The sequence below is a fragment of the Anguilla rostrata genome, chromosome 5 (genome assembly GCF_018555375.3).
Source record: "Anguilla rostrata isolate EN2019 chromosome 5, ASM1855537v3, whole genome shotgun sequence".
NCBI lineage: Eukaryota > Metazoa > Chordata > Actinopteri > Anguilliformes > Anguillidae > Anguilla > Anguilla rostrata.
The window spans coordinates 26868360-26894625 of NC_057937.1; the positions used below are offsets into that span (position 1 = coordinate 26868360).

General features: G+C 38.8%; 1 protein-coding gene across 2 annotated transcripts in view; it reads left to right on the forward strand.

Annotated features, from left to right (window-relative positions):
- Positions 1-26266, forward strand: part of LOC135255009 (CD81 antigen-like) — a 90702-nt gene that overhangs the window by 45468 nt on the left and 18968 nt on the right. For both annotated transcript variants that reach the window (XM_064335683.1, XM_064335684.1), the window contains exons 3-4: positions 19557-19654; positions 22967-23041. In XM_064335683.1, the coding sequence (XP_064191753.1) occupies positions 19557-19654; positions 22967-23041 (173 nt within the window). The remainder of the gene's footprint in view (positions 1-19556; positions 19655-22966; positions 23042-26266) is intronic.

Below are 26266 nucleotides of genomic sequence, written 5' to 3' on the forward strand. Positions count from 1 at the left end.
TAACATAACCTCCCTGATTCTGATCTAACACCATGTCCCTGCATCGCGGCCATGGTGATCTAACTCACGTCCTGGCCTTTAAGCCATGTTGATCTAGAGCCAGGAAGGACACTGACATCACCCATGTTTTGGCTGTTATGCAGCAGCTATGAGGAAATGTCTCTCTTTCAGCTGAATTTGTAGGGCTGCAGTGAGGGTGGACCTTGGAACAATGAAGAACCAAAGGCAAGGCAAATTACAAGTGTCAGCGCAAACTAGAGTGTGGACAATTAACAACCTTAACTGGAATTATACAAACTTGAGAGCTCTGATGAAATGTTACTTAGTTCTTCAAACTACTTTACTTTTTAATATGACGTTATCAACCTGAACTGTGTAGCTGAAAGTACAGGCCTACCTTGCCAATGGAAAGAGGAATGTTCTACAAAGGTTTCTAAGGTATACCTTTCAAAGCGAGCTTGCTATTTTGCGAGTGTTTCCCAGACTATACCTTAGCAGTTGCCTTGAGGGACAGTTTCAAAGGTACGTCGTAAGGTGGAGCTGGCCTTCACTGTGGTGCTGAAAAGTGCATCAGTCGATGCCACGCGAATCGATTATCTCACTTGTAAAGGCTTATGAATTACCTTTTAGTATAACAAGTGTTGTCATAATCATTTTACATCAATCTAATATTGCAGAAGAGGAAGCTATGCCTGCTAAAGATCATCTGCTAATCTCTTTAAGAGTCAAGACGAGACCTTGTAATAGTTTCAATAAATACATATACAGTAGGCTACAAAAGATAAAATAAAGAGCATCAACCGGGACATATAAGCCATAATCTGGGACTTCTTGGAAGCCCAGGAAAAAGGATACAGGCTACATATGGTTTATAATTATTTTGAAACAAAGGTCTAATGTTAATTTGTTTTTGTCACACAGTATATAGGCAATTGTAGCAGCATATCCACTGATTTCCGCAGACTTTCCTCTGCAGTGCAAAAATGATCATAGATGAAAGGCAAAAGCGCGTGTGTGGAAATTGATCATGATTAATTCTATACCAGGTATGCCTTATGAATAGGCCTACCTGTTAAAAGTGATATGTTCACCCACCTTGATTTGCTGTTGGGTAGTCTTAAGTTTAACCAAGAATATCATTATTGTGTTGTTTACTGAAAATCGTAAAACAACATGGTAAGAAAGAAATGTTCTGTAATGTTGATATTTGCCCAGTGCTATTTTGTTTTATATAGGAGTTGTGAGCTAAAGGAAAGGGATGTAGAGCATTTGTCCTGTTTGTTCATTGTGAGCCACCGTACCTGTATGGGCTAGGCCAATCAATGTGCTTTAGTTCCGTCTAGTTCGGTCATGCAAGTATACTCACTCAATGTCGGCTTTGCTCACATGGGTTTTATATTCTTAATAAACCGGCGGTTTGTTCCAAGTCAGTATGATCATTGACTCACACACAAACGAACTAATTTCTACAGGGTATGCAGTCAGAAAAGCCATATCCTCAGTAAGCTCCACTACTTAAAAATAATATAAGCTTATTTTTTTCACAAATTGGATTAGTATTATGGATAGGCCTATACTTTATTACCATCATGATGGCAATAGATAGGTGAAACGACAACATTCTCATGATGTGCTATGCACAGAATCGTTTGGATAATTAATTTTCATAAAGTTAATATTAAACTATCTATGCATGCAGATGTAGGCTACTAGATGCACACTGTAGTACAACTGCTGATTTGAAAAGCAAAATGTTGGCCTAATAAGGCTAAAACTGACAGGATGAGCAGAGCGCATCGCTAAGGGACAGCTACAAGTGCCTCAGACCACCCTTCTAAAGGTATACCTTTCAGAAAGTATACCTTAGCTAAGGAGGCGCTGGGAAACAGCTTGACAACTAAAGGAAGACGGTATACCTTACGACGCACATAGCGCTAAGGAGGCTCTGGGAAACACAGCCCTGATTGTTAATGCAAATAGCCTGCTCACCCAAACAACGTGGCTGCTACCCAGTATATACAGTTGCGGTCAAAAGTGTACATACACCTGGGCTAAAGACAATCTAACTCAATTTTTCACAAATCCACACATTTCATGTTACCATACATTTCCTGGGTTAAGTCAATTGGGGTATCTACTTTAAATTACCATAAGAGGTAATTTAAAAATAATGGCTAAGAGACAGATTTATTTCAGCTTCTGTGTACTATATCAGATTTTCAGTGGGTCAACAACAACAACAAAAACAAAAATACTAACAATTTGTTAGTATTTGGTGACATAAACCGGACTTGTGGAGGTCCAAAATTATTTTTCTGAGGTATTGACTGAGTTTCTTTAATTTCCCCATGGTATCAAGGGCAAAAAGGCAGTGACTTTAAAGGTAGACCCTTAAATACAGCCACAGATGCCAATGAACACCCAGTTAACTCCTAATTATGACAATCTGCCAATCAGAAGCATCTAAAAACTCATTATATCAATTTCCGGAATCTTCCAGACTGTTTAAAGACACAGTCAATTTGGTGTATGTAAACTTCTGACCCACTGGAGTTCTGAAATAGTGAATTAAAGCTGAAATAAATATGTCTCTAATCGATTGTTTTAAAATTACCTCTGATGTGAACAAAGTAGATGCCCCAATTGACTTGCAAAAACAAATGTATGGCAACATGAAATGTGCAAAGTTGTGAAAAACTGAATTTGAATATCTTTAGCCTAAGTGTATGTAGACCTTTGGCCTCAACTGTATGTACTTCTATGACAAAGTGCATGATATTCATATAAAACTGAGGTGCGATAGAAAGTGAGAGAAGATAAATCATGTGAGAATAGCAGTAGAAAAATGGTAGAATAGCAGTAGGGAAAAGGCAGTAAAATTGTAATTAAACCTAGATTACTAGACTTAATAATGGTATGCCTGATTCCAGGGTGTGAGGCTGTTTGGAAAGGCAGCTTGATAGGTTTGTTGTACATAAAGAGTTGTCTGAGCCATTTCACTGCACTTTGCATTTCATTACAGTCAGTTGCCATGGTTATTTTCCTTTGCTTTGCTAGACCTTTTTAAGCAAAAATAGTTGTGAGTGAAAGAGCTGCAATCTTTAGTACAACCAGTATTATGGGGTCATTCAACTGGAGACACAACAAAACAAGAGGTGATAGAAAATACTGTGCATTCACAGGGTGTAGGCACAGGAAAAGGAGAAAAAAGAAAAGGCCTGGATCTTAGGAGGGCCTCCTCTCACTGTGTTTTTTAAAAACCAAAAGGAAAATTTTCTTCACGACTCCACCCTGCCATGTCCCTACCCCCATCACTGTGACCCTGCCTGCTGGTGGAGAATTTTCCCTTAGCATGCCAGTTTTCAGCACATGGAAATTAAGTTGCATCTCCATCTGTTTTTGTTTAGTGTGAGCTGGGCTGTTCTCCGTCTCTCCTCCCCTCTTGTGTGGGGGGGGGGGGGGGGGGTTGTTTTCCACTCCAGTCTCACTTTCCCGCAGCAGAATGTCACCAGGAAGGCATATTTCTGAAGTTCTCTCTTTGTTGTGGAGGGCCAGATGATGAGGAATCCCATATTGCTTTCTTCACTGACTTCAATGTGACAGCTGGTACTATGCAAACAGCTGGATGCTTACATTAGAAATACTATTGGACCACTGAATGTGGAGCCCCCTACTACAGAATTAACAGACTGCAGAGACATACAGGCTGTGTCTGTACAGGGGTGAAAGACTATTTGAAATGTGTACTGGCCACAAGTGAGGGTAGCTGTAGTTAACTGTCAGGTCACAGACTGTTCAGTCATTATTCAAGGCAGAGCTTCTTAAAATGAAATCAATCTTTTCCAAAACCCTTTGTTTTGAGATGTTGAGATGTTAGTTAAACATAAAAGTGATCCTGTTTTAAGGTTTGAGGTTTATTGTGCCTTTATCTGAATATGGCCAGAAATAAACCTAAAGATATTAAAGAAATAGTTAACTTTCTGAGGTTTTTTGATACTATTTCAGTTTTAGTGTTTGTTTTTGATTGGTCCAGACAGTATTTGAGTGCAATGAAGGATATTGCATGTATTTAGATATATTTTGACAACTTTCCAGCTTTGCACATGGCAAGTATATTGCTTTTGGTAGTTCATGGTCTAATGTAAGAACATGCACATCGAGTATCTCCACTGCAGCTTGTACAGTGACATTCTCCCTCCAGGCGTTGAGCAGATATACACTACCCTAGTCTTCAAAAAATTATATTCACTTTTTTTGGTTGAACCTTTTTTCTGTGGCACGTGCTAATTGAAACCACACTGATCAAGGAAATAAGTACTGGTATGATATAAAAATGGATATTTATGTTGTAGATATTATGTACAGTACTGGCACAAATTATGGAAACACTGCATTTACAAAAAGAGATTGACAATGAATACAATAATTTGCTAGAATTTATCTTTTTGGCATAATAAATATATAGGCTAATATGTAATGAATGTAATATGAACATAAGACAAAAACGATGAAATAGCATTTGTGCTACAAAAGTAATAATCATTACTCCTTCCTATTTGTATTACTTCATACCTATATAATTCAGTAATGTATCTTGTAGGTGTACATTTTATAATCAGCTTGAACGTATTTCTTTGTCCAGTATTTTTCTTAAAGTCAGACTGAAATTTGAAATACTGTATCATTATTTATATTCTATACCATTGCAAAATTGTTTTAAAATGTTTTTTTTTAAATGATAAAAATTTTTACTTTTGGACATATCACAAAAATGTTACTATGGAGGTAGGATACTGCGTGGGCAGGGTCAAGGGCGTACTCCTTGCGTTTTGAGTGACAGCTAGTGGGCGGACCGTCTGTGGCTGAGACTACAGCTAGAGTGACCGCTGGTTTTTCCCACGGCGCGCAGAAAAATACTTTAAAAATACATTTTAAAATGACAGAAAAGTAGACAGCTGAAGTCAGCATTCCCTCCCAGTAGGCTAGTACAATGAACTCGGGCGAATTCAAATTACGATGGCGAGAAAAAAAATAAAAGTGCGGATGGTGGGAAAATGTTGACTGTGACAGCCATCAAGATAAAATAATAGGGTGACAGGCTACATTTCAGTAGATAGGTAAAGCAGGGTTTTCCCTAGGTTTTCAGAGGGCTTAGGTGCTCTGAACTATATTTTGGAACATCGTTTTTTTATATATATATATATATATGAAAAAATGCTTTGACCAGCGGTTTTCATCAGAAAAAGACGTTATGTGTGAACATAGCCTCTGTTGACCAAGCCACATTAGATACTAACGTTAGTTCAGTCGAGGTATCTTTATGTAATGTCAACTAACTAGCATCGCTGGCTTACGTTGTCATAACATTTTTCCCGACCGTGAAAACTGCCTTACTTGTTGGACAGATGTGGCTAGTGGGTTAATCTATCGCTGTTTCCGTCACAGCACTTTCGACACAAGCAAAATCGGAAGCGCTATCCTAAAATGTCTTCTTACCATGAAGAGTGCCTGACTCGCAAATACCATATTTGGTATGCTATATTCTGTAAATGCATTTAGATCAAACCTACCATGCATAAAAACGCTCGTCAATCACCCACTTCTATTTATAATGTCATCATAGCGTGGAGTGTTTAGAACCATAAAGCCACCTCTCCATTTATTTATTTATTTATTTTTATTTTTTTGTCAGCGCATAGAACTCTCACGGTTGTTTTTACATTCATTTTGAATCTGATATGTGTTTTTATGTTCATTCGGCTTAAGGAGCTGCAGAAAACCCTGTAAAGCTAAATGAGTTGTCATATTGCACAAAGTCAACAAATCTCCGTAGCTAGTTAGATAAATAATATTTGGCTTTCGTGAGTTGTTGCTTTATATTTCGTGTGATAATTATGTTGATGCTAAGATTGCTTTTCAACTATACCAGCTAACGTTAGCGAATGTAGCTGTTAGCTATCCTCCTTGTAAGCCAGGCGAAGGTAATTCATACACTCAGTAATTATACATCTAAATATAATAAGAAACTTACTTTGTGGTTATGCTCCATATTGCTCCGTACTGTGCTTGATGGAATTGTGGGGACTGCTCCAGGGTTCAGTCACAGTTCTTTGCAAAATCCATTCTGTTTTTGCACCCAATTCAAAAAGTCGTCTGGTTTAAAATGCAGACTGCAGACTCTTGTATTGTTTGACACTAATGAACCTGATAAAAATTCTACCCACTTGTTTTTTTACATTTGTGTCCTTCGGGATTGCAGTGAGTCACTATTTGTGCATCCTTCAATGCAACAGTGCCGCTTGCAAGGTGCCATGTTTGCCAGACTTGACAGTGACAAATGCAGCCTAGCCCTCAATGTCAATCATAAGCAAATACACGCTGTGATAGGCTGCATGCAAGTGAGACTGCTTCCTGACGTCAGGAAGTGGCAATTTTAAACATGTAGAAAAAAAGCACAGTAGGTGGCGCAGTGATTTTTAAAACACCAATTTTTATAATTGAAAACAAAAAATTATAAATTGTAAATGATTTGATAATACAGCTGACACTGCCTATTTTACCACCAAGGGTAGTACAAAATATAAGCGAAGCAATTTCAGTCTGACTTTAAAGAAAAAGTTTAAGAGAGACTGTATTTCTTCAGCCTACACCACTCGTTTTTACTACAAAACGCATCACAATTGATTTTTTGCTGTAGTAGCTGCATGTCGCTTAACTTATTTACTTATACTGATTATAATGTCTGATTTCATTACTGCAGGGTTAAAAAAAGACTCACAAGACAATCTCTGTTCCCTGATGGTCTGCTGGTTTTACAAAAATGCTTATATTTAACCACTTCCAATCATAGGATCACTCCAGGAAAAGCAATCAAATTTTATGGTGAAAAAATCTAATTTTGTGGGGCTTTCAAAATAGGGTAATTTAGGATGACCCTGGGGACAACATGCTGGTTAACATTTGTGTGTGAATCTAACATCAGAACAGCCCAGACCTCTGCACTGAAAGTTCAGTCATCTCTGCATAAGGCTAAGGTACATGTCTCCGGGGCCCAGCTGCAATCATGAGTCAGAACTGCCAACCTATTTCCTGCTTTCAACACCATGCACCTTCAAGCACAAGAAGGGAGATGTTTGAAAGTTTCACATATTATGTCAATGACACTTTGGCTGAGAAACCCGTTTAGTGTGGTTGGTTATTCCAGGCTCTTTGCATGCTGTCGCTTGGGCCCCCCTTGGTCACTGTGATCATATTCTGCTTTTATTAACTCCCACTTATTACCAGAAACTGAAATCCATTAAACTGACAGACAGTTTAATGGACAGACAGTTATACACAGAGGAGGAAAGGATGCCTAATACTCTCCCACCTGCTGAAAAACAATACAGTTGCCTTTGTAACTCTTATTACGCTAGTTGGACTGCACCAGTTAAGTTATTGGGTAGCCCGCACATAAGTAATTTATCTTTACGGTATGCAACACCAGAACTCATTACATGACGTCTGGCACATTAGTCACATTGTTATGGGGAAAGGCAGCCACCATGGGATGTTTCTCCAGCTGGTCACTTACCAGATGACTACTTTGTCTGTCTAGTCTTATCTGGTATTCTAATGTGCAGTTAACATGCAGTGTTACAGTACATGCAAGGGCCAAGCAGAGCATTTGCTGCTCTTAGTCTTCACATGACTGAGGTGAGCAAAATGCAGAAAACAAGGCTGTAAGCATGGCCATGCAGCAAGACCATGGGGTTAAGGTCTCATTAGGTTAAAGTATAACACTAGAACCGGCTAAGCAGGTTCTGCAGTGAAGTAGTCTAGTGCAATTGAAATTTACTCACTTCGAGTGGAAGATGTTGCCAATCAAACCTTCTCCATATTATGTGACAGGGGCTCTATGCTAATTGCTTGATGGGTTCGGAGAGGCTGCAAAAGCGCTCTAAGCACTAATAAGACGTCAGTATTTAAAAAGGGAAGTCTTGTTGGAAGTTTAGTGGTGGGGATGGGGGGCTGGTGTTCTCTGTATCTTCAGAAATGTATGGTGTTATATCAATCCCAGATCAGCCTCACCAGATCATTGTGTCTGGGAGACGTGGCCACTCTCGTGCTGGCAGGTTGCCAGTGGGCTGCGTGTCTGCCAATGCACTTGCATTAGCATTGGGATGTTTGTCGCTTTGAGCAGTGTCAGGTGGGTGAGTCTGCAGCAAGTGTCTTGTCATCGCACAAACTAGCAGGCACTGCAGCCTGCAGTAATCAGTGCTGTTCCGCCCATCTGAGCTTTCAACTAAGTACCAGAAGGCAGCAATCCTTGAGCAGATTTAAACATGACACCTATGGACCATCCCTCTATTGAAACATTATGGAGGGATGTGGGATCAGGGGAGGGTGATGTCTCTTCTCTCAATGCTTTGTCATCATTTCCATTACGCCAGTTGCAGTGCCAAACAGAGTATCTAAAGCACAGTCGATCACAGTACAACTGTGAAGAGAGATCCACCGTGACAGTGTGGATCAATAAAAGATCCCAATAGAGAGAAGAATAGGGTTGGGGTAGTAAGTAAGTGCACAACAGGCAATCATGAGACTGACAATGTTTTTGCAGTGTCCTTGCAATTACGTGTGGCTATGATGCCACATTTCACCCAGGACACAGTGAAGTATGACCATGCAGTAGTGGAGAGTAGTGTTGTCACGATACCAAAATTTTGACTTCGATACTGATACCAGGTTTAGTATCACGATACTTGACACTGAAACAATACTTTAAACTTAAACGATACTGATTCAATACTCGGTACCTAACGATACTGAAATTACCTTAATAGATCAGAAACGTAATGTCCACAAGGGTTGACCTCATTTTCGAATTCTCGGTTTATTAACAACCTGGTGTATTAACAACCTTTAAGTTGAAGCCTGTTCAACATATTAATAAGCATAGGCCTATAGTGTTACAACACTAAATAATAGAAAAATATATTAAATATATTTCAAAAGTGTAAACTAAAGAATCTTTAAACAGGTCTTTCATTTTAAAATAGATCTAAAAACAGCATATTTTAATAACAATAAAGCATCTTCCTATAATAAAATATGTCCAAATTAGAACACCTATAGTGTTAGAACAACACCATATTAAATAACAGAAATAAAACCTTACTCCCTTGCCTCTCTGATGTTATTATAGCAGCAGCCAATCCTACTAGCTGGCTAGCCAGCTAGCTTATTCGCTAACCTGTTGTATTTTGTACTCCTCCTCCTTGAAGAGGTAGCTAGCACTATGCTATTTAGCTGAACTTTTTTATAACGCACCAAAATGAAAACTTTCAAATTACAGTAGCTAAATAGCTACATTTGTCGTTTTCAAATATGCTGCGCTACCTGGGCATGCAGTTTACAGCTCATCATCATCCTACTAGCTGGCTAGCCAGCTAGCTTATTCACTAACCTGCCATGCTTTGTACTCCTTGAAGATGTTGGGGTGTCACTTAGGTGCATGGCAAGGTTGGATGTGTTTCCTCCCTTTGCTGTCACTGCTTTATAACACCTTTTGCATACAGGTTTAGTTAATTCTGTGGGTTCCCCTTCATCGTTGACTCGGTATGCAAAATGGTCCCACAACAGACTTCTGCCCTTTTTGTTAACAAGTAGAGGGTGTGGAGGTATTATTTTGGAACATGAAGACATGAGCCTGAGGCATTACTTTTCTGTCTCTCTCTCGCTAGTCGCTACTGAAGTGAACTGAGTCGAAGCTTGCGCTGTATCAACAAGGATGAATGCACAAGCGCACATCACCTGACTCCGCTACCTTAGTTGCTACTGCCATCTAGCGAAGATTCAGACAAATTACACCTTTCATCCTCTCAATCAGTAATGCGGGAGTCACATTTCCCTGACTTTTACATTTGACCTAAAAGTACCGAAAATTCTAATACCGAGCGGTTTTTTTTTTTTTAAGTACCGAAAAAGTACCGAAGTTTCGGTTTAACTGTGCAACACTAGTGGAGAGAAAGGCACTCATGCTAATAAGAGGAAGGGGGTTGTAGAAAAGAAAAATTAGAAAAAATTTTAGCATGACTTAATTAGACTTCAGCCATTGATCTATAAATCAATTTGGCTACTCGGATACACAAATGTGGGGTTTTCAGTGGCAGAGCTCATGCTTTGTCTCGGTTCTTTACCCAATTACGAGAAGACTTTGAGAGTGAACTGCTCCTCAAACTGCTACCTGAATAACTAACCCAGACACAAAAAGAAAGGGTTAAATGGGAAAATGTTATAGAAGGCAGATGTAGAGCAACATCAATTCATATTTGAACGGTTCCATGAATCCACAGACTTGCTTCTCATACAGAATGCCTATGGGGGTATTATTGTCTCAAAAATGAATAAATACGTAAATGTAACTGATGAACAAATAAATGCAGGTGATCCACAAACAAATGCAGCGGATCCACAAATAAACATAGTCAATCTACAAATGTAACAATCCACAAATAAATGCTGCTGGTTCACATTAGTACATTTGCTGTTGCTTGCATTCATTTGTGGATTTTTGAGACAATCCTTGAGGCCTGATTTGCAAATAAATCCACAGGTACGTTTTTCCCCACTAAGTCTAGTCCAGCTAATCAGATTTTAAGACATCCTTTCACAAACACCCCAATCACAGCAGGTATACAGGATTCAGGATTGTGTTGTGCAGCACCAAGACACCCGCTTGGTTGGGAAGATTGCTGTAATGGCATATCTATAATAAATGAAGGAAGCCTTCAAACCTTGAACCAAAGTGAAACCACATCATCTTATATTTGTACTACCCCATTAGATCTGGAGAGGGGCTGATGAAAAAAGCAGTAACTTATGATCAACATTATGATCATTGTCAGGGTCTGGTTGAGTTAGGACCCAAGAGCAGAGTAAAAACACAGACACCAAAAGGTAAATTTCCAACAAAGACTTTACTTTCAAAAACACAAACAGAGAACAAACAAAAGGCCACAAGGGGTAATTCCCAAAAACAAAAAAAAAAAAAACAGTAAACACGTAACGGAACTCAAAACACTCGAAACACGCAGAGAACTTGGAACACTAGAAAACTTAAACACCAGAAACTAAGAAACATGGGTAGCAGATACGGGGAACAGAAACAGTAGGATTCAGTACTGAGTGACAGAGAAGCAAGACTTAAATACACAGGGTAACAAGACACAGGTGAGCACAGTGACAGATTAAACACAGGAGAAAGCAATAAGACAAACGGACACAAGCTACGATGATGTCACCCTCTGGCGACCAGTAAGGGAAGCGGGCAACACAAAATACAATGATGAATTGTCACCCTCTGGCAACCAGAAAAGGCATAACCGTGACACTCATAAAGACTTGCAACACAACTTCTTAAATGTAACTAGTTAGCTTGCTTATTGTAAGCCCTGTACAAGTTTACAATTTGCTCATATTGGCTGCTACAACAGGTGTCCGTGGTGGGCCTGCCATTAATTCCTAGTGCAACGCATGCTGACTTAGAAGTTGGGAGTTGGGTGGTGGATGATGGTGGAGTAGAGAGAGGAGGAGAAACAAGTTTCTGTTGAATCTGATATCATAAAAAGGGGCCAATACACTTTCAGAGTGACTTTTTGTGTTGTCACCACCATAACAGTTACTCTGAATAAGTAAGCATATGGATGCATCTATGGTTGTCACCATGATTCTGCAGTTGAAGAGGTGGAAATGGCACTAGAGTTGTCGGCCAATGAGAGGAATGTTTTGGTAGGAGGTTTGAGAAATTATCAACTAAAGGGAGGGGAATGAGATTGTCGGGGAAAGGACAATATAGCCTTACACGGGGCACCACTTATGCAGGCGAAGCGGTATAACTGCACAATTAAAAATCAGTCTCATAAAATTACAGTTATCTAGACTATTTGACCATAAATTTGGAACTTCAATTAATCAAAATTACAAATATTAAGGATCCAATAATTAAATCAAAGATTTACGATAACCTGAAGGATATAGTTCTGGATAGGCTATTTTTACTCAGATTCTCATGTTCCAGCAACATCGAAACAGACACGGGTTTAATACAATGATTTAGCTATTAAACAAACGTACAAACAGAACATACACAAACTAATCTAAATGGGGAAACTGCTAAATACGGGAAGGTAGGGGTGCAGTTGCGTGTGATTTCTCACGTTTGTCAAGAAATCAAGGGATAGTTGACAGTCTGTTACTATGCTAAGTGTGCCATGTTTCTTTTAAAAAATAATGAATCAAGTTTTTTTTTTTCCAGAGAAAAGTGAGACATCCTTAAAACTGTTAATCAGATGGCCTTATGTCATGAATAGAAAGTTTATTCTATTTTCTATCCATAATAGAAAGTCTGCAATTTTAGATTTGTGAAGGGCAGTTCACAGAAGTCTGTCTCTTATCAGACCCCAAAAGAAAACTTGACTGTTTGCTATGCTGACAGGGAGTCAGCAAGTGTGACAAAGAGACAGTGCTCAGTTGCATCCAATTGGATCAGCATTATGTAAAACTTAGGTTCTCCATAATACAGTGTAATCATGTTTTGTATTGTTGCAAAGCCAACGTCATGGCGAACAAGTTGGTGTCTCAACTACAAAGGTTAACCCAGTGTGATATGCTTACAGGGGTAGTAGAAGCAGGATTCATTGTTGTGCTGTTTTTGTCATGATTGTGTCTTTATTTGATGACTTGGGGGTTTTTCTTGTATATAAGGAGAGAAGTGCAATGGTTTGGGGAGACTCGTCAACACGGTCTCCCGCGTATATAAGCCATTTACGCGTATAGCTATCTCACCACTGACATTTTGCACCATTATACTGTATATTGTCATTATTACTGAACAATAAACTGCATTTGTTTTAACCTGGCATTCCTCATTGACTCTTAACACTACACACCTAGCAGTTTAAGGTCCTACATGTAACATACACATAGAACTGAGGATATCTGCACCCCATAGAAATTCGCCTATATGCTAGTAAGATAGCAGGAGACACGTCCACATCTACTAGCTACGATAGGTAACGATCCGTATAGAGCCACACTGCTGGCGGACAGCCTCCTCCTTCTATGCGTAATTGTTAGCACAGAGGAAAGGTTAGAACAGTATTTCTGGAGTCAGATAATTAAGATAACATTAAATTAATCTTGTGTCAGTAGCACTGGATAAGACTACATGCGTTTGTTCGCCATTCAGATACTTCTGCTGTTTGGTTTACAGAGGGGTTTCTTGCAGTTGGTGACCTCGATTTGGCAAGTTTTGGTTTCTTAATATTGGTGACCACAATGCACGATTTAGTGCATCTGAGCAGTTTCTTACATTTGTAATGAAGCAATTCACATGTGGTCAAAGTGCAGATTTTCAGTCTTTCTCAAATCATTGTCTTGTTGTAGGATGAAGCGCCGCCCAATGACTGGGAAAGCATTTTGTTGAACTGACGCAGACGAGATGCATCTGTAAACTTCAGAAATCATTCTGCTGCTGCTATCAGCAGTGACATCATCAGCAAAGACATATGTTCCAGTACCTTTGGCAGCCATACATGCCAAAACCATAACACCACCATGTTTCACAGATAAGTGGGGGGGGGGGGGGGGATTTGGATCATGGGCAGTTCCTTTTGGCCTCCACACTTTCCTCTTGTCATCACTGTGATACAAGAGAATCTTGGTTTTATCTGTCCACACCTTTTCCTAGACACTGCAGACTCTTTTAGGGACTTCTTAGCAAACTAACCTGGCCATCCTCTTTTGTGGCCAATTAGTGGTTTGCAACTTGCAGTGTAGCCTCTCAGTGTAGTTGAGTGTGTGAAGTCTTCTGTGGACAGTAGTCACTGACACATCCATGCCTGCCTTCTGAAGAGTGCTTCTGATCTGTCAGCCAGGTGTTCAGGGTTTACTTATGGTGAGAATTCTTTGGTCGTCAACTGTAGAGGTCTTCCTTGGCCTACAAGAGAGCTTAATAATGTACCAAACAGATGCTTTTGGTAAGCTTAAGGTTTGGCCTATGTCTTTGACTGTCTTTTTTATTTCTTAGCCTCCCTTTTTTATTTCCCATTGGCCCAGCTCTGGTTAAAGAATGCCATATTCTTCAACTAATGTAGCCAACTAGCAAAGTTGCCTATGCAACATATAACAGAACTGTAAACTATTACAGACAAAGTGAAATTCTACACATTTAACTTGTAGGCTAGATTAGATTATATTCATAATTTAGGTTGAAATAAAGAGCCTCAAATGTAATTATTTTGCCAAAATGAAGTTGTTCTCCTCCAGTTAGAAATGAAATACTGAGATCACATATACAGTTGCCAAATAATGTGAACCCTTTGGATTTACCTGGATTTTTACATTAATTACTCTTTAAATCTGATCTTCATCTATGGAAAAAGTATGTGAACCCTTGTATCTAGTAACTGGTAGGACCTATTTAGCAGTAATAACCTCCACCAAATGACCTATGGCTGCTGATCAGACTTGCCCAAAGGTTAGGAGGAATTTTAGACCGTTCCTTCTTACAAGACTGCTTCAGTTCATTGATATTTCTGGGATTTCTTGCATGTACAGTCCTCTTCAGGTCATGCCACAACATCGCAATTGTGTTAAGCTCTGGACTCTGACTTAGCCATTCCAAAACATTAATTTCCTTCCATTTCAACCATTCTGTTGTTGATTAACTCGTGTTTTGGGTCATTTTCTTGGCGTCACCCATCTTCTACTAAGCTTCAGGTGGCAGACCACTACCATGACATTCTCCTGTAAAATTTCTTAATACAATTTTGAAATCTTTGTTCACCAAAGCCTGCAAGCTGTTCATGCCCTGAGGCAGCAAAGCAGCCCCAAACCATGATGCTCCCTCCACCATGCTTGTGCATTTCTGCAAAAAAGTACAAATTTAGTCTCATCCATCCATAGAACCTTGTCCCAGAAGCACTGTGGAACATCAAGGTGGTCTTTTGCAAACTTGAGACATGTAGCAATGTTTTTGGAGAGCAGTGGTTTCCGGGGTGGTGTCCTCCCATGAACACCATTTTTGTTTAGTGTTTTTCTTATAGTGGACACATGAACAGAAAGTTTAACAAGTTCAAGAGATTTCTTCAGGTTCTTTGTTGCTACCTGGGGGTTCTTTTCGACCTGTTTCAGCATTGCATGCTGTGCTCTTGTACTGTCCTCTTCACAATAGGAGTTATCTATAAAATCAGAACAAATTGATAGGAGTTACACCAGTGTAAAATGCATGCGGCCGTTGTACATACATACCCCCACTTTTTATTTGCGTGTTCATTTGTCTCACAGTGCTCCCAGGTGGACACTATGGTTCAGTGTGTCATGCTTGTGGGTACATTTGCATGAGACTGAGATTGGGAGGGGATGCTTGTTAAATGGACGATCTACTTGACAATGGTGGCACTTAGAAGCTCTGTATTGAGATTGTTGTTTCCACTCATAGTTTGGTTACAGGAACAATGAATGTCAGACTTGAGCAATCTCAGCATGTCGGCCACCAGTGGGCTTTAGGCTTTTTTGTTTGTGGTTAAATATCATGATCATAGCCAGAACATAGTCTATTATATAGAAAATATAATGTAGTTTTCTTAATGAATTGAAATAAAAAGAAAGATTCACTCATTTAGGGCCATACAGTATTTACTTTGGATTTGTGGTGCTTTTATAGACACTAACAGAAAGCCTTTTTCCACATTTACTAAGGTGGCGCATCGGAGGTTTGAGCTAGTAAAACATGAGAAAAGCAGCATTCCTAAAATGTGCGTGTTTGAGTTAATGTATTTTAGGGCGTTCTGAAGTTAGACCACAAAAATATGGGAGGAGAGAATGTAAATTTATGCATATTACATGCTACAGATAATTTATCATGGCTGTTGACCCTTGCAGCAAAGGTAACAGCATCAGTTTTTTAAGTCTGCGAAAAGCAGGTGTTAACTCATTGGTGCAATCCCCTAGTGACCATGACGCCGGCATCCTGAGATTGGTCAACTCATGCTTTCAGTGCTCCTGAAACAAAACTATGAGTTGAAAACACAAACTCTGTGTTCTAGCTTAATTAGTAGACGATTCAGGACAACTATGCCGAAGACAGAGTTTCTAAGTGCCACCATTGTCGCGCTGGTCATCCATTTACCAAGCACCCCCTCCCTGCAGTCTCATCTGCAACTACACCCCCCGCCCATAACACTCTGGACAATAGTGTCTATCTGGGCATTCATAAAATATTCTTTCACCGCTAAAAATTTGTATTCCGTCATAGCAACAAGATAAACCCAACAATAGCCCTAACATATGCCAATACAGCTGTGAAAATGCTACTCACTGAATAACGAAATAAACGAGAAATTTTCAAAAAATGATACCATGTAATTCTACTGCCAGTGTCATCTGTGACTAAATATGGAATAAATATAGAACCTTACCATTGGTTTTACATGTAGAAAAGACTGAGATCATACATTGTCCTTTTTGAAATACACACTCATTTGTGATGCCTGGGTACCTTCCATAGTAGCTGTGTATAATACAAAGCATGCTGTTTACAGCATTGTTGCCCTTTTTAGTACTTTCTGGCTTTATTGACGATTATTTCATCCAATAGGCGACAGAGTAAGCTTTCTAATGATGTATAACATGTCTAATTTTACTTTTGGAATAGCGTTTAATAGTTCAGTGTAACCGAAAGTTTTGTCTCATTGCCGCCTAACGCATTCACTCTGTGATTGCAGTAAAAGACACTGCACTCAGTGAAACATAATCATTGAGTTCCATCATATTTTGGAAAATATCATCATTATTGAGGACTTCTGAGCACAGCTAAACCATATGTTTGCTGATAGAACTAGCTGACATAGTTTTCTGCAGTAAGTCTGAATCAGAAGCGGAGAACGACAGCATGATTCTCTTGAGGAGGACAATGACTACTGAACACAGATAAGATTTTACTATCCATATGTATGTATTACTGCTCATAATATTTAGGATATATATGTTATTTTTTTAACTGAATGTCTTTAAATAGGTTGGTGCTATTTTATAATGAGGATATTTTACACTGTAGCGTCATTTCGGTTATATACATTTTTTTTTTAATTGAGTGTCTTTAAATAGGTTAGTGCTATTTTATAATGAGGATGTTTTACACTGAAGCGTAAGCGTTTGTCGGTAGCTCAGTGTTTATGTCTCATGCACCGGATTTGATGTGAAACTGGAGCAGCGACAAAAGGTTTCGGTGGACGGTGGAATATTGTTTTAATGTCGACCCATCCACATGCAAGAGAACATTACATACTGTAGAGTACAGAAAAACATACAGTACGAGAGTTAATGATTATACATTTAGGTATACACCATAGGGTCTAGTTTTTATCAGTGAGGCGAGGGTCTGAACGTCGGGGAAGCAATGGAGGACAGTGCCAGCCAGAGTGCATGCTAGGCTATTAAAGGTTTGTTAGTAAAAGCTTTTTGAGAGGATGAATAATTAGTTTTCTTTGGCATGGATCCATTTGAAGACAGTATCGGGTGATACCATTTTATCGGTAGGTTTTGAGTTTCTGTGCAAACGTGCGAAAACACGCTGGTATAATAATAATATTGGCATAATATTGGCAAATAATGATGGCAATACATGTATAGTCCGCTTTGTTCCGTTGCTACCATAACATAACAAACTATCTTGTGTCTACAGCTGCAGTTTCTCGCTGCAATTTCTAATATTGAATATAAACAAAAGACGCAATTTATGCTGTAGTCTGCCAATGTCTAAATAAATAATACGGTACTCCGAGCGCAGGTAGCAGGGGTGGCGAGTTGATATTTCATTTTTTGTTACTAAAAGTTTGTTAGTAAAAGCTTTTTGAGAGGATGAATCATTACTTTTCTTTGGCATGGATCCATTTGAAGACAATATCGGGTGAGTTCGTTTAGTCTTTGAATCCGTCATTATGCTGAGAGAAATCGTATTCTCAATTTAATCTCTAAATTGACTGTAAGCTTAGGTTTGTAACTAGGTAGTTGTTTCGTAGGTGACTTAACTATTGCTTGTATTTTTGCATAGACTGCGTTGTTGCTGTTCTTGTTTGTGTTAGTGTTAATCAGTTTAACCTACAGGGTCCAAGTTGAACTATGCGGTTCTTCCCTGCACTTGGAACGGTAGGCTACTGCCCTCTAGGGTTTTCGACACACTTGTTCCTGGTTATGGTTATACACTTCGTTGTACGTCGCTCTGGATAAGAGCGTCTGCCAAATGCCTGTAATGTAATGTAATATTCCGTAACAACAAGATAAACCAGACATTAGCCCTAAAATATGCCAATACAGCAGTGAAAACGCTGCTCACTGAATAACGAAATAAACGAGACAAAGTTTTTTAAAATTATGCCATGCCAATCTACATTCAATATCTGGAACTAAACATTGAATAAATATACAATCTTACCACTGGTTTTACGCGTAGAGATGTCCCTTTTGCGAATGAGTGGTCATATATTGCCTTGGACAATCCGTTTGTGAAATATACGCGCATTAGTGACGCCTGGGTCGGCTATCTTAAAAAATGGCTGTGCGTAATACCACACCTGTTGCTTACGGCGTTGTCGCCCTTTTTAGTGCAATTTGACTTGATTGACAATTAGTCCTATGCTTATTGATATGTTGAACAGGCTTCAACTTAAAGGTTGTTAATAAACCAAGTTTTTAATAAACCGTGAATTCGAAAATGAGATCAACCCTTGTGGACATTACGTTTCTGATCTATTAAGGTAATTTCAGTATTGTTAGGTACCGAGTATTGAATCAGTATCGTTTCAGTATCAATTATCGTGATACTAAACCTGGTATCGGTATCAAAGTCAAAATTCTGGTATCGTGACAACACTAGTGTGACACCTTTTTAGTTGCGGCATGGAAGTGCTGCAGCTGTACATACACACTGGGCCATATATGTGTTACAACATCCCATCTAAGTGTTACCACATCCCATCTAAGTGTTACGACATAGTAAAGGCCTTTACGGGAAGCGGCCAGGACACATCCATGGCGACGCAACTAAGTCTTCCGACAGCGTCTCTTAGCACAACATTGGCCATAAGTCATCAATATTTTATACAATCATCATGATATTCAGTAGATATGTTGGGTGAAGGCATATGATCATGAGGAAAAAGCCATTTTAAAATCGCTCCATAGGGGGCGCGATGGTGCCAATGCTTGGATCCCTCCCAATGCCGCTTGCGGCTTTAATTGAGAAAATATTTAGCCGAACACTACGGAATTGTACTTCAAACAGCTTTGACATGTCAGTAGTCATTCGCCATTTCATTTCATAACTTGTTTGGGTCGTGTACAATTAAAGGTACACGCAGTGCGATGATAAATTCATACCTAGTTGGTATGGTTGTGTGGAATAATTGTAACAGTAAACAAAAATGTCCTATGATGTGCATATGCAGGTTTTTTTTGCAAATGTAATGTCATGTATGCATTTATTTCACCTACCCCTTCCTCTCTCCTCACAGGTGTCTACATATTGATCGCTGTGGGTGCTGTAATGATGTTTGTGGGGTTCCTGGGCTGCTATGGCGCTATACAGGAGTCACAGTGCCTTCTTGGAACAGTGAGTCAACTTCATTTGAGCCACTCATGAAAGCAGAGAGAATTCATTGGTTATTCACAATTGCAGCTATACCTCTATATGATTCAAAATTTAGTTGGGAGATGTGCAAAATTAAAGTCAATACAGTATTCTCTAATGGTGTGAAATCTTCCAAAAACAAGTAACAAAATCTACACTTGAGAATTTTTAAAGTTTATTTCTGTGGCCTATACGCTTGGTAAAGGCTATTTTCAGGCATAGTTAACACTCATATAGGGGAGAGTGGGACCAAATGTAATGTGAGACAAAATGTATCACAAACTTTTTAGGTGGATGCATCAAGCTTGAACAATGTATTTCAGGTTACGCATGCGGAATTACCCTCACTTTGTCTCCAGAGATTTCAATAATAATTTCTGGAGATATTGCCAAAAGTCTGTTTTGGCCATTCGCATTAATTTTTTTTTTCCGGAAGTTTTTTCGGCTACTGTATTGTGTGTATGTCAAGTAATACAAACGTGTGCAATCGTAAAAGTCTTTTAGTGACTAATGGATCACATAGTTTTGATATAGCGTTTGATATATTACAAAAAAAATAATTAATTGGGTCCCAAAGTTCACCTAAAAATCCAGCTGAAAGAGCTGACTCCTTCACAAATGACCAGTAGTTTGCACATTCTCAAATGTTGTTTGAAGAACAAGAAGAGTCTGAGTGTGTTCGCCAATAGGCGCATTTGTATGACTCTCCGCATCGCAATTATAGACACCCAGAATTCGCTGAATTCTTGAATAAAATCCCACCACTCTGTATGACAGTATGAACAGCAACACTATCCGACGTGGTTGGACAACACGTCGTACGAACCATTACATTACATTTTATTTGGCAGATGCAAAGCGACGTACAAGTGCATACCAAAGTTCACTGGAACAACTACAGAACACAGGTCCGACAAGATACAATTCTCATTAAGTATCAGTTATTCCTAGCCATGGACACCTAGTCTAGTTTGTGCAGTAAGCAAGGCCTAAGTCAGTAAAGTTATGGCCAGTGAAACTAGAAGTGAGGCATGATTACAAGAGATAATTTAGGTTGAAGTATGATTACAAGACAACCAGTTCCATTAAAGCCCATAGACATAGTTATAGCCCATAGACATCACCAGGTGCTGAGGATCGTCTCCGATGATGCTCTGCCAGGCCTGTACTGCAGCCATCTTCATGAGCTGCTTGTTTCAGCAGCTATCTACCTTAAGTTCTCTGCTGCATATTAAACGCATGTTCAATTGTATTCAGATCTGGTGAATGACTTGGCCGGTCAATAATTTTCCAGTTTTTGATTTTGAAAAACTCCTTTGTTGGTTTAGCAGTATGTTTAGAATCATTGTCTTGCTGTAGGATGAAGCACCATCCAGTGAGTTTGGTGATATTTGCTTGACCTTGAGCAGATAAGATGCTTCTGTCCACTTCAGAATTAATTCTGCTGCTGCTATCCGCAATGGCATCATCATCAAGACAAGACAATTGAGCCAGTACCTGCAGTAGATGTATATCCCCAAGCCATAACACCCCCACCACCATGTTTCACAGATTGAGGGGAGGGATTAGATCTTGGGCAGTTCCTTTTGGCCTCCACACTTTGCTCTTGCCATCACTCTGATGCAAGTGAATCTTGGTCTCATCTGTCCATAAGACCTATTTACAGAACTCTGCAGCCTCTTTTAGGTACTTCTTAGCAGACTGTAACCTGGCCATCCTGTTGCTTCTCTTGGGACCCTCACTTGCTGCCTTTTCTTATGCATACTTAGCCCTTGCACAACCAGACTAATCGCACTAAATGTCATCCGTAATTTAAAATATTGCCATATTTTATTTGCAACACGTTAAAGCCCCTATAGCTACATAGATTTCTTTTTTTTTTTTTCTTTGGCCGTGTCTCCAGATAAGAATTAAATCTTCACAGCATTTTTCGCGCTAAATTGTACAGGGGACTCAGTGAATGAACGGAATGAAAATAGTTTAAAAAAATGTTTGTGCAGCAGTGATCTCAGTTACAAATATTTATGCTATCAGAATGATTTGCCAAATAATATAATCACATAACCGGGTTTTCCCTAGGTTTTCAGAGGGCTTAGGCGCTCTCAACTATATTTTGGAATAGCGTTTTTTTTTTTAATATATGAAAAAATGCTTTGACCAGTGGTTTTCATCAGAAAACACAGCCTAACTTTGTTTAGCTACCAAGCCACATTAGATACTAATGTTAGTTCAATCGAGGTATCTTTATGTAACGTCATAAAATTTTTCCTGTCTGTCGCTGTTTCCGTCGCAGCACTTTCGAACACAAGCAATTCGGAAGCGCTATCCTAAAAAAATTTTTTACCATGAAGAGTGCCTGACCCGCAACCGCAGTAATGTGTTAACACAGCGGCACAATTATATCGAGAAATAACATCTTTGGGGAAAAAAAACCCACTGTATTCTGTAAATGCATTTAACCTACCATGCATAAAAACATTAAAACGCTAGTCAATCACCCACTTCTATTTATAATGCCATCATAGCGCGGAGTGTTTAAAACCATAAAGCCACCTCTCCGTTTTTTTTTGGGTTTTTTTGTCAGTTCATCACCGTTATTTTTACATTCATTCTGATACGTCGCCTTTTTACGTTTATTCGGCTTAAGGCGCTCCACAAAATCACTTAGGCGCTGCGCCTAAGGCTTTCTATGGTAGAGAAAACCCTGTGAACTTAAATTAAATGGTCGATTTGATTTTTTTGGAGGAAAATGAATCGTTTAGATTAATCGACTAATTGGTAAAATAGTCGATAAATTAATCGATAGAAAAATAGTTGTTAGTGGCAGGCCTACATCAGTGTTCAGTCAGAGATAATAAATAACACAGACTGTCATTTTATTTATTTATTTATTTATTTATTTATTTATTTATTTATTTATTTATTTATTTATTTATTTATTTATTTATTCCTTCCTTCATTCATTCATTGACTGGTTGATTGCACTGAATGCAGAATGACAACTGTAATCTAGTTGGTAAAGCAGATGCACATTAACCAAATGCTGTCAGTACTATAGTTTTATTCCTTGCATACCCTTTTAACTGTCGCATAAGCCTAACAGCTTGGTTGCGGTAATAACAGCGTATAACAACTCCTCAGAAGTTCATTGACCATGGTATGGCAATGGTTTGTAGCTAGATTTAAACAAATGTTGCTAATGTTGAATTTACACAAAACACCATAAATTGAAATATAACTAAGGGGGTAATAATAATTCTGCTCTCCAAATTGTTTTTTTCTGCTCCGTCCTAGTTCTTTGCCTGTTTGGTGATCCTGTTTGCCTGTGAGGTGGCTGCTGGAATCTGGGGATTCATGAACAGGGCCAAGGTAAGAGAGCTCAGAGACACATACACTCTCGTGTAGAGTGAATTACTTTGCATTCCATGCATTGTGTTTATTTAGCAGACGCTGTTAACCTGAGTGAATTACAGTGCATGAGGGCATCAGTGTATTCACGTGAAATATGTTCAATCATGCCAGACTTGGCTAACAACATTTGCAGACCACCACCTAAGATGCAACATCACTAAAGCAGTAATGGAAGCTAACTATGCTAACCAAGAACCAAAATACAAATTGTGACTACATGCAGATTACCATGCCTGGTTTCCATAGCAAGCTCAAAGAAGAAGAAAAACCATCAAAATACCATAATCAGAATTTTTAGATGCAGTTTGAAGAGATGCTGTGTTGTTTTGATACTTTTTTGCATTCACAAATGGCCAAGAAATATTTTTAAACGATTCTTGCGAACAAAAAAAAAAACATATAAAAGCCTGTGCTGAAATTGTCTTGCTTTCCCCCTTGGCTAAACAGCAGGTTTTTAGTGGGTGGGGTAAACTGGGTGTTAGTTACGTAACAAAAACCTTCAGTCCAGTGAAATCTTTTCTACATGTAAATGACATCCTTGGCACTTTCGTGCAGGTAAGTCAATCTAAGTAGAAAATGCCTAAGCATTGTGGAGAAAGCAATGCGCTTGTTTCTGAAGAGACCTACAAGAAATGGGTTTTATTTCTAGAGCGTACAGGCACTGAAATATTGCAAATTCCTGTGCAGTTTGTATTTGCAGTGCCCATTTTCACCTGGAGCTTGTTGCAGAACACGGTGGATCAGTAAGTAGGCCTACAATTAGCTAGCGATAATTAAATAGCTTAAGCTTAAACATTGATTCAAAGACCTTCTTTGTTCGAGTGTAATGTCCGGAGTTTGAGACTGCTATAGAGTCTAATGTTAGTGTGCAGTAGCTCAGTGTTACAACGTTATTACTCGTTTAATGATCTTCAGGTTTAAGTCTAGAATGGTAAAGCCTAGTTTATGTTGCTTTCATTCGTTCTGTCTGGTAGTGTAAGGTTACTGCTTTAATCGGCTCTTACCTAGATAGCAATGAGGAATGGTTTACATATGACATATCTTACAGATATGAATGTTAATGAGTGCAGGATACACGCCCACCCTGTCTGCTGTATAAGTCACAATAATCTAACAGTGTTGATTACAATTTTATGGTTATAATTGGGTTAAAATGTGAAAGAAATATTAAGAAGACAATCAATTTTAACTTCTGGGGATTGTAACCATAATTTGAATCCAGTTGCCTGGACCTTTAAGCACATGCACACTCACTTTAATTTACTTAAAGGTACAGGTAGACAAATGTTTGGAGAAAGTAAACAACTACACAAATACAGTGGGCTCTAGAATTATTGGCACCCTTAATAAAAATGAAGAAAAAAGGCTGCATATAATAAATGACGCAGATAATAATCTATATGTTATGTTCAAACATGTGGGAAAACTATATACTTTTATTTCAATACATTTACTCTCATGCTTCAATGTTTTTTTTATTAAGTAATCTAATTTTTCTGAAAACCATAGGTGCCGTAATTATTGGCACCTCTAACAATTATTGTAAGTAAAATCAAACAAAATGAAATTGGCAATATAATTTACTTAATTTAGTTCATCTCAGTCTAAAGGAACTATATTGTGCCATTCCATCACTTCCAGTTTCACTAGAGAATAAAAATGAGGTAACAAGCATACAAAATCCCTTTGTCATCCATCAGCATGGGAAAAGCCAATTAACTGTCAATTCAGAAGAGACCAATGGTAATTTACCATCACAAGTCTGGTAATGGGTACCAAAAAAGACAAACGGTTAAACATACCACTTAGCACTGTAAGGGCAATAATAAAAAGGTGTAAAACATATGGAATGGTTGCAAATTTGCCAGGAAGAGGAAGCAAGTACATGGTGTCCCCACAGACGGTGAGGAAGATAGGGAGGGAGGCCATTAATAACCCAAGGATCACTGTTTAATAATTGCAGAGTTTGATTTGTTTCTTGCGGTCAAAAAGTAAAAAAAAAAAAAACATAAAATGGCACCTCCATACCAACTAACTCTTTGGAAGGGTGGCACGAAGACAGCCCTTACTGAGCACAATAAACAAAACCAAGAATCTGGCGCTTGCCAAAGCTCATTGGAAGTATGACTGGAAGAGAGTGCTATTGTCAGATGAGACCAAAATTGAACGTTTTGGCCATACACACCGTCAACATGTTTGGCGGCAAAAGAGGAATGCATACAGGAGAAGCACCTCATACCTACGGTCAAATATGGAGGTGGGTCATTGATATTTTGGAGATGTTTTGCTGGCAGTGATCCCGGGGGACTATTTAAGATAAATAGCACAATGAATTCAACAAAGTACCACAAAATTTTGGCAGAAAATGTGGTTGTCTCTGCTAAGAAACTAGGACTTGGTCATAGGTAGATTGTCCAGCAGGACAATGACTCCAAGAATACATCAAAATCTAAACAGAAATGCTTAAGTGAAATCAACATCCATGTTTTCCAATGGCCATCTCAGTCTCCAGACTTAAATTCCATCAAAAACCTGTGGTCTGAAATGAAGGGGGGGGGGGTCCATAAGCGCAAACCCAAAGATATCAATGATTCTGACATTGGAGCAATGGTCAGAAATCCCTCTAAATGTGTTCTCTAACCTTATCACAAATTATAGGAAAAGACTCATGGCTGTCATCTTTGCCAGGGGTGTTTGCACAAAGTATTAAACCAGGGGTGCCAGTAATTGTGGAATCTGCTTTCTGGGGAAATATTTTTTTTATTTAAAAAATGTAAGACTTTGGTTGATTCCAATGAATCATTAATCAAGCACAATAGTGTACACATGTTGGAAAATAAAGCTTATGTCAATAACTATTATTTTTTAGTTTAGCATTTTTGTGCATATTTATCAAGGGTGACAATAATTCTGGAGCCCACTGTACATAAAATTACCATGCATGTACCTGATGCATCTGCCAAAGGCTATAAGAAAAGTGAGATTGGAATTTATTGCATGCTATATTAGATGTGGTTTCTCCTGTCTTCATTTTCTGGGTGACTGACTATACCGAGGAGTGGAGCAGACATAATTTGACTGGAGCATGGAGTGGGGTTTCAAAGTATAGAGCGTCTGTCTTTTCCCTCACTCCAATATTGCTCACGCACAAGTTTTGTGCACGAGGAGACAGACAACTCAGCC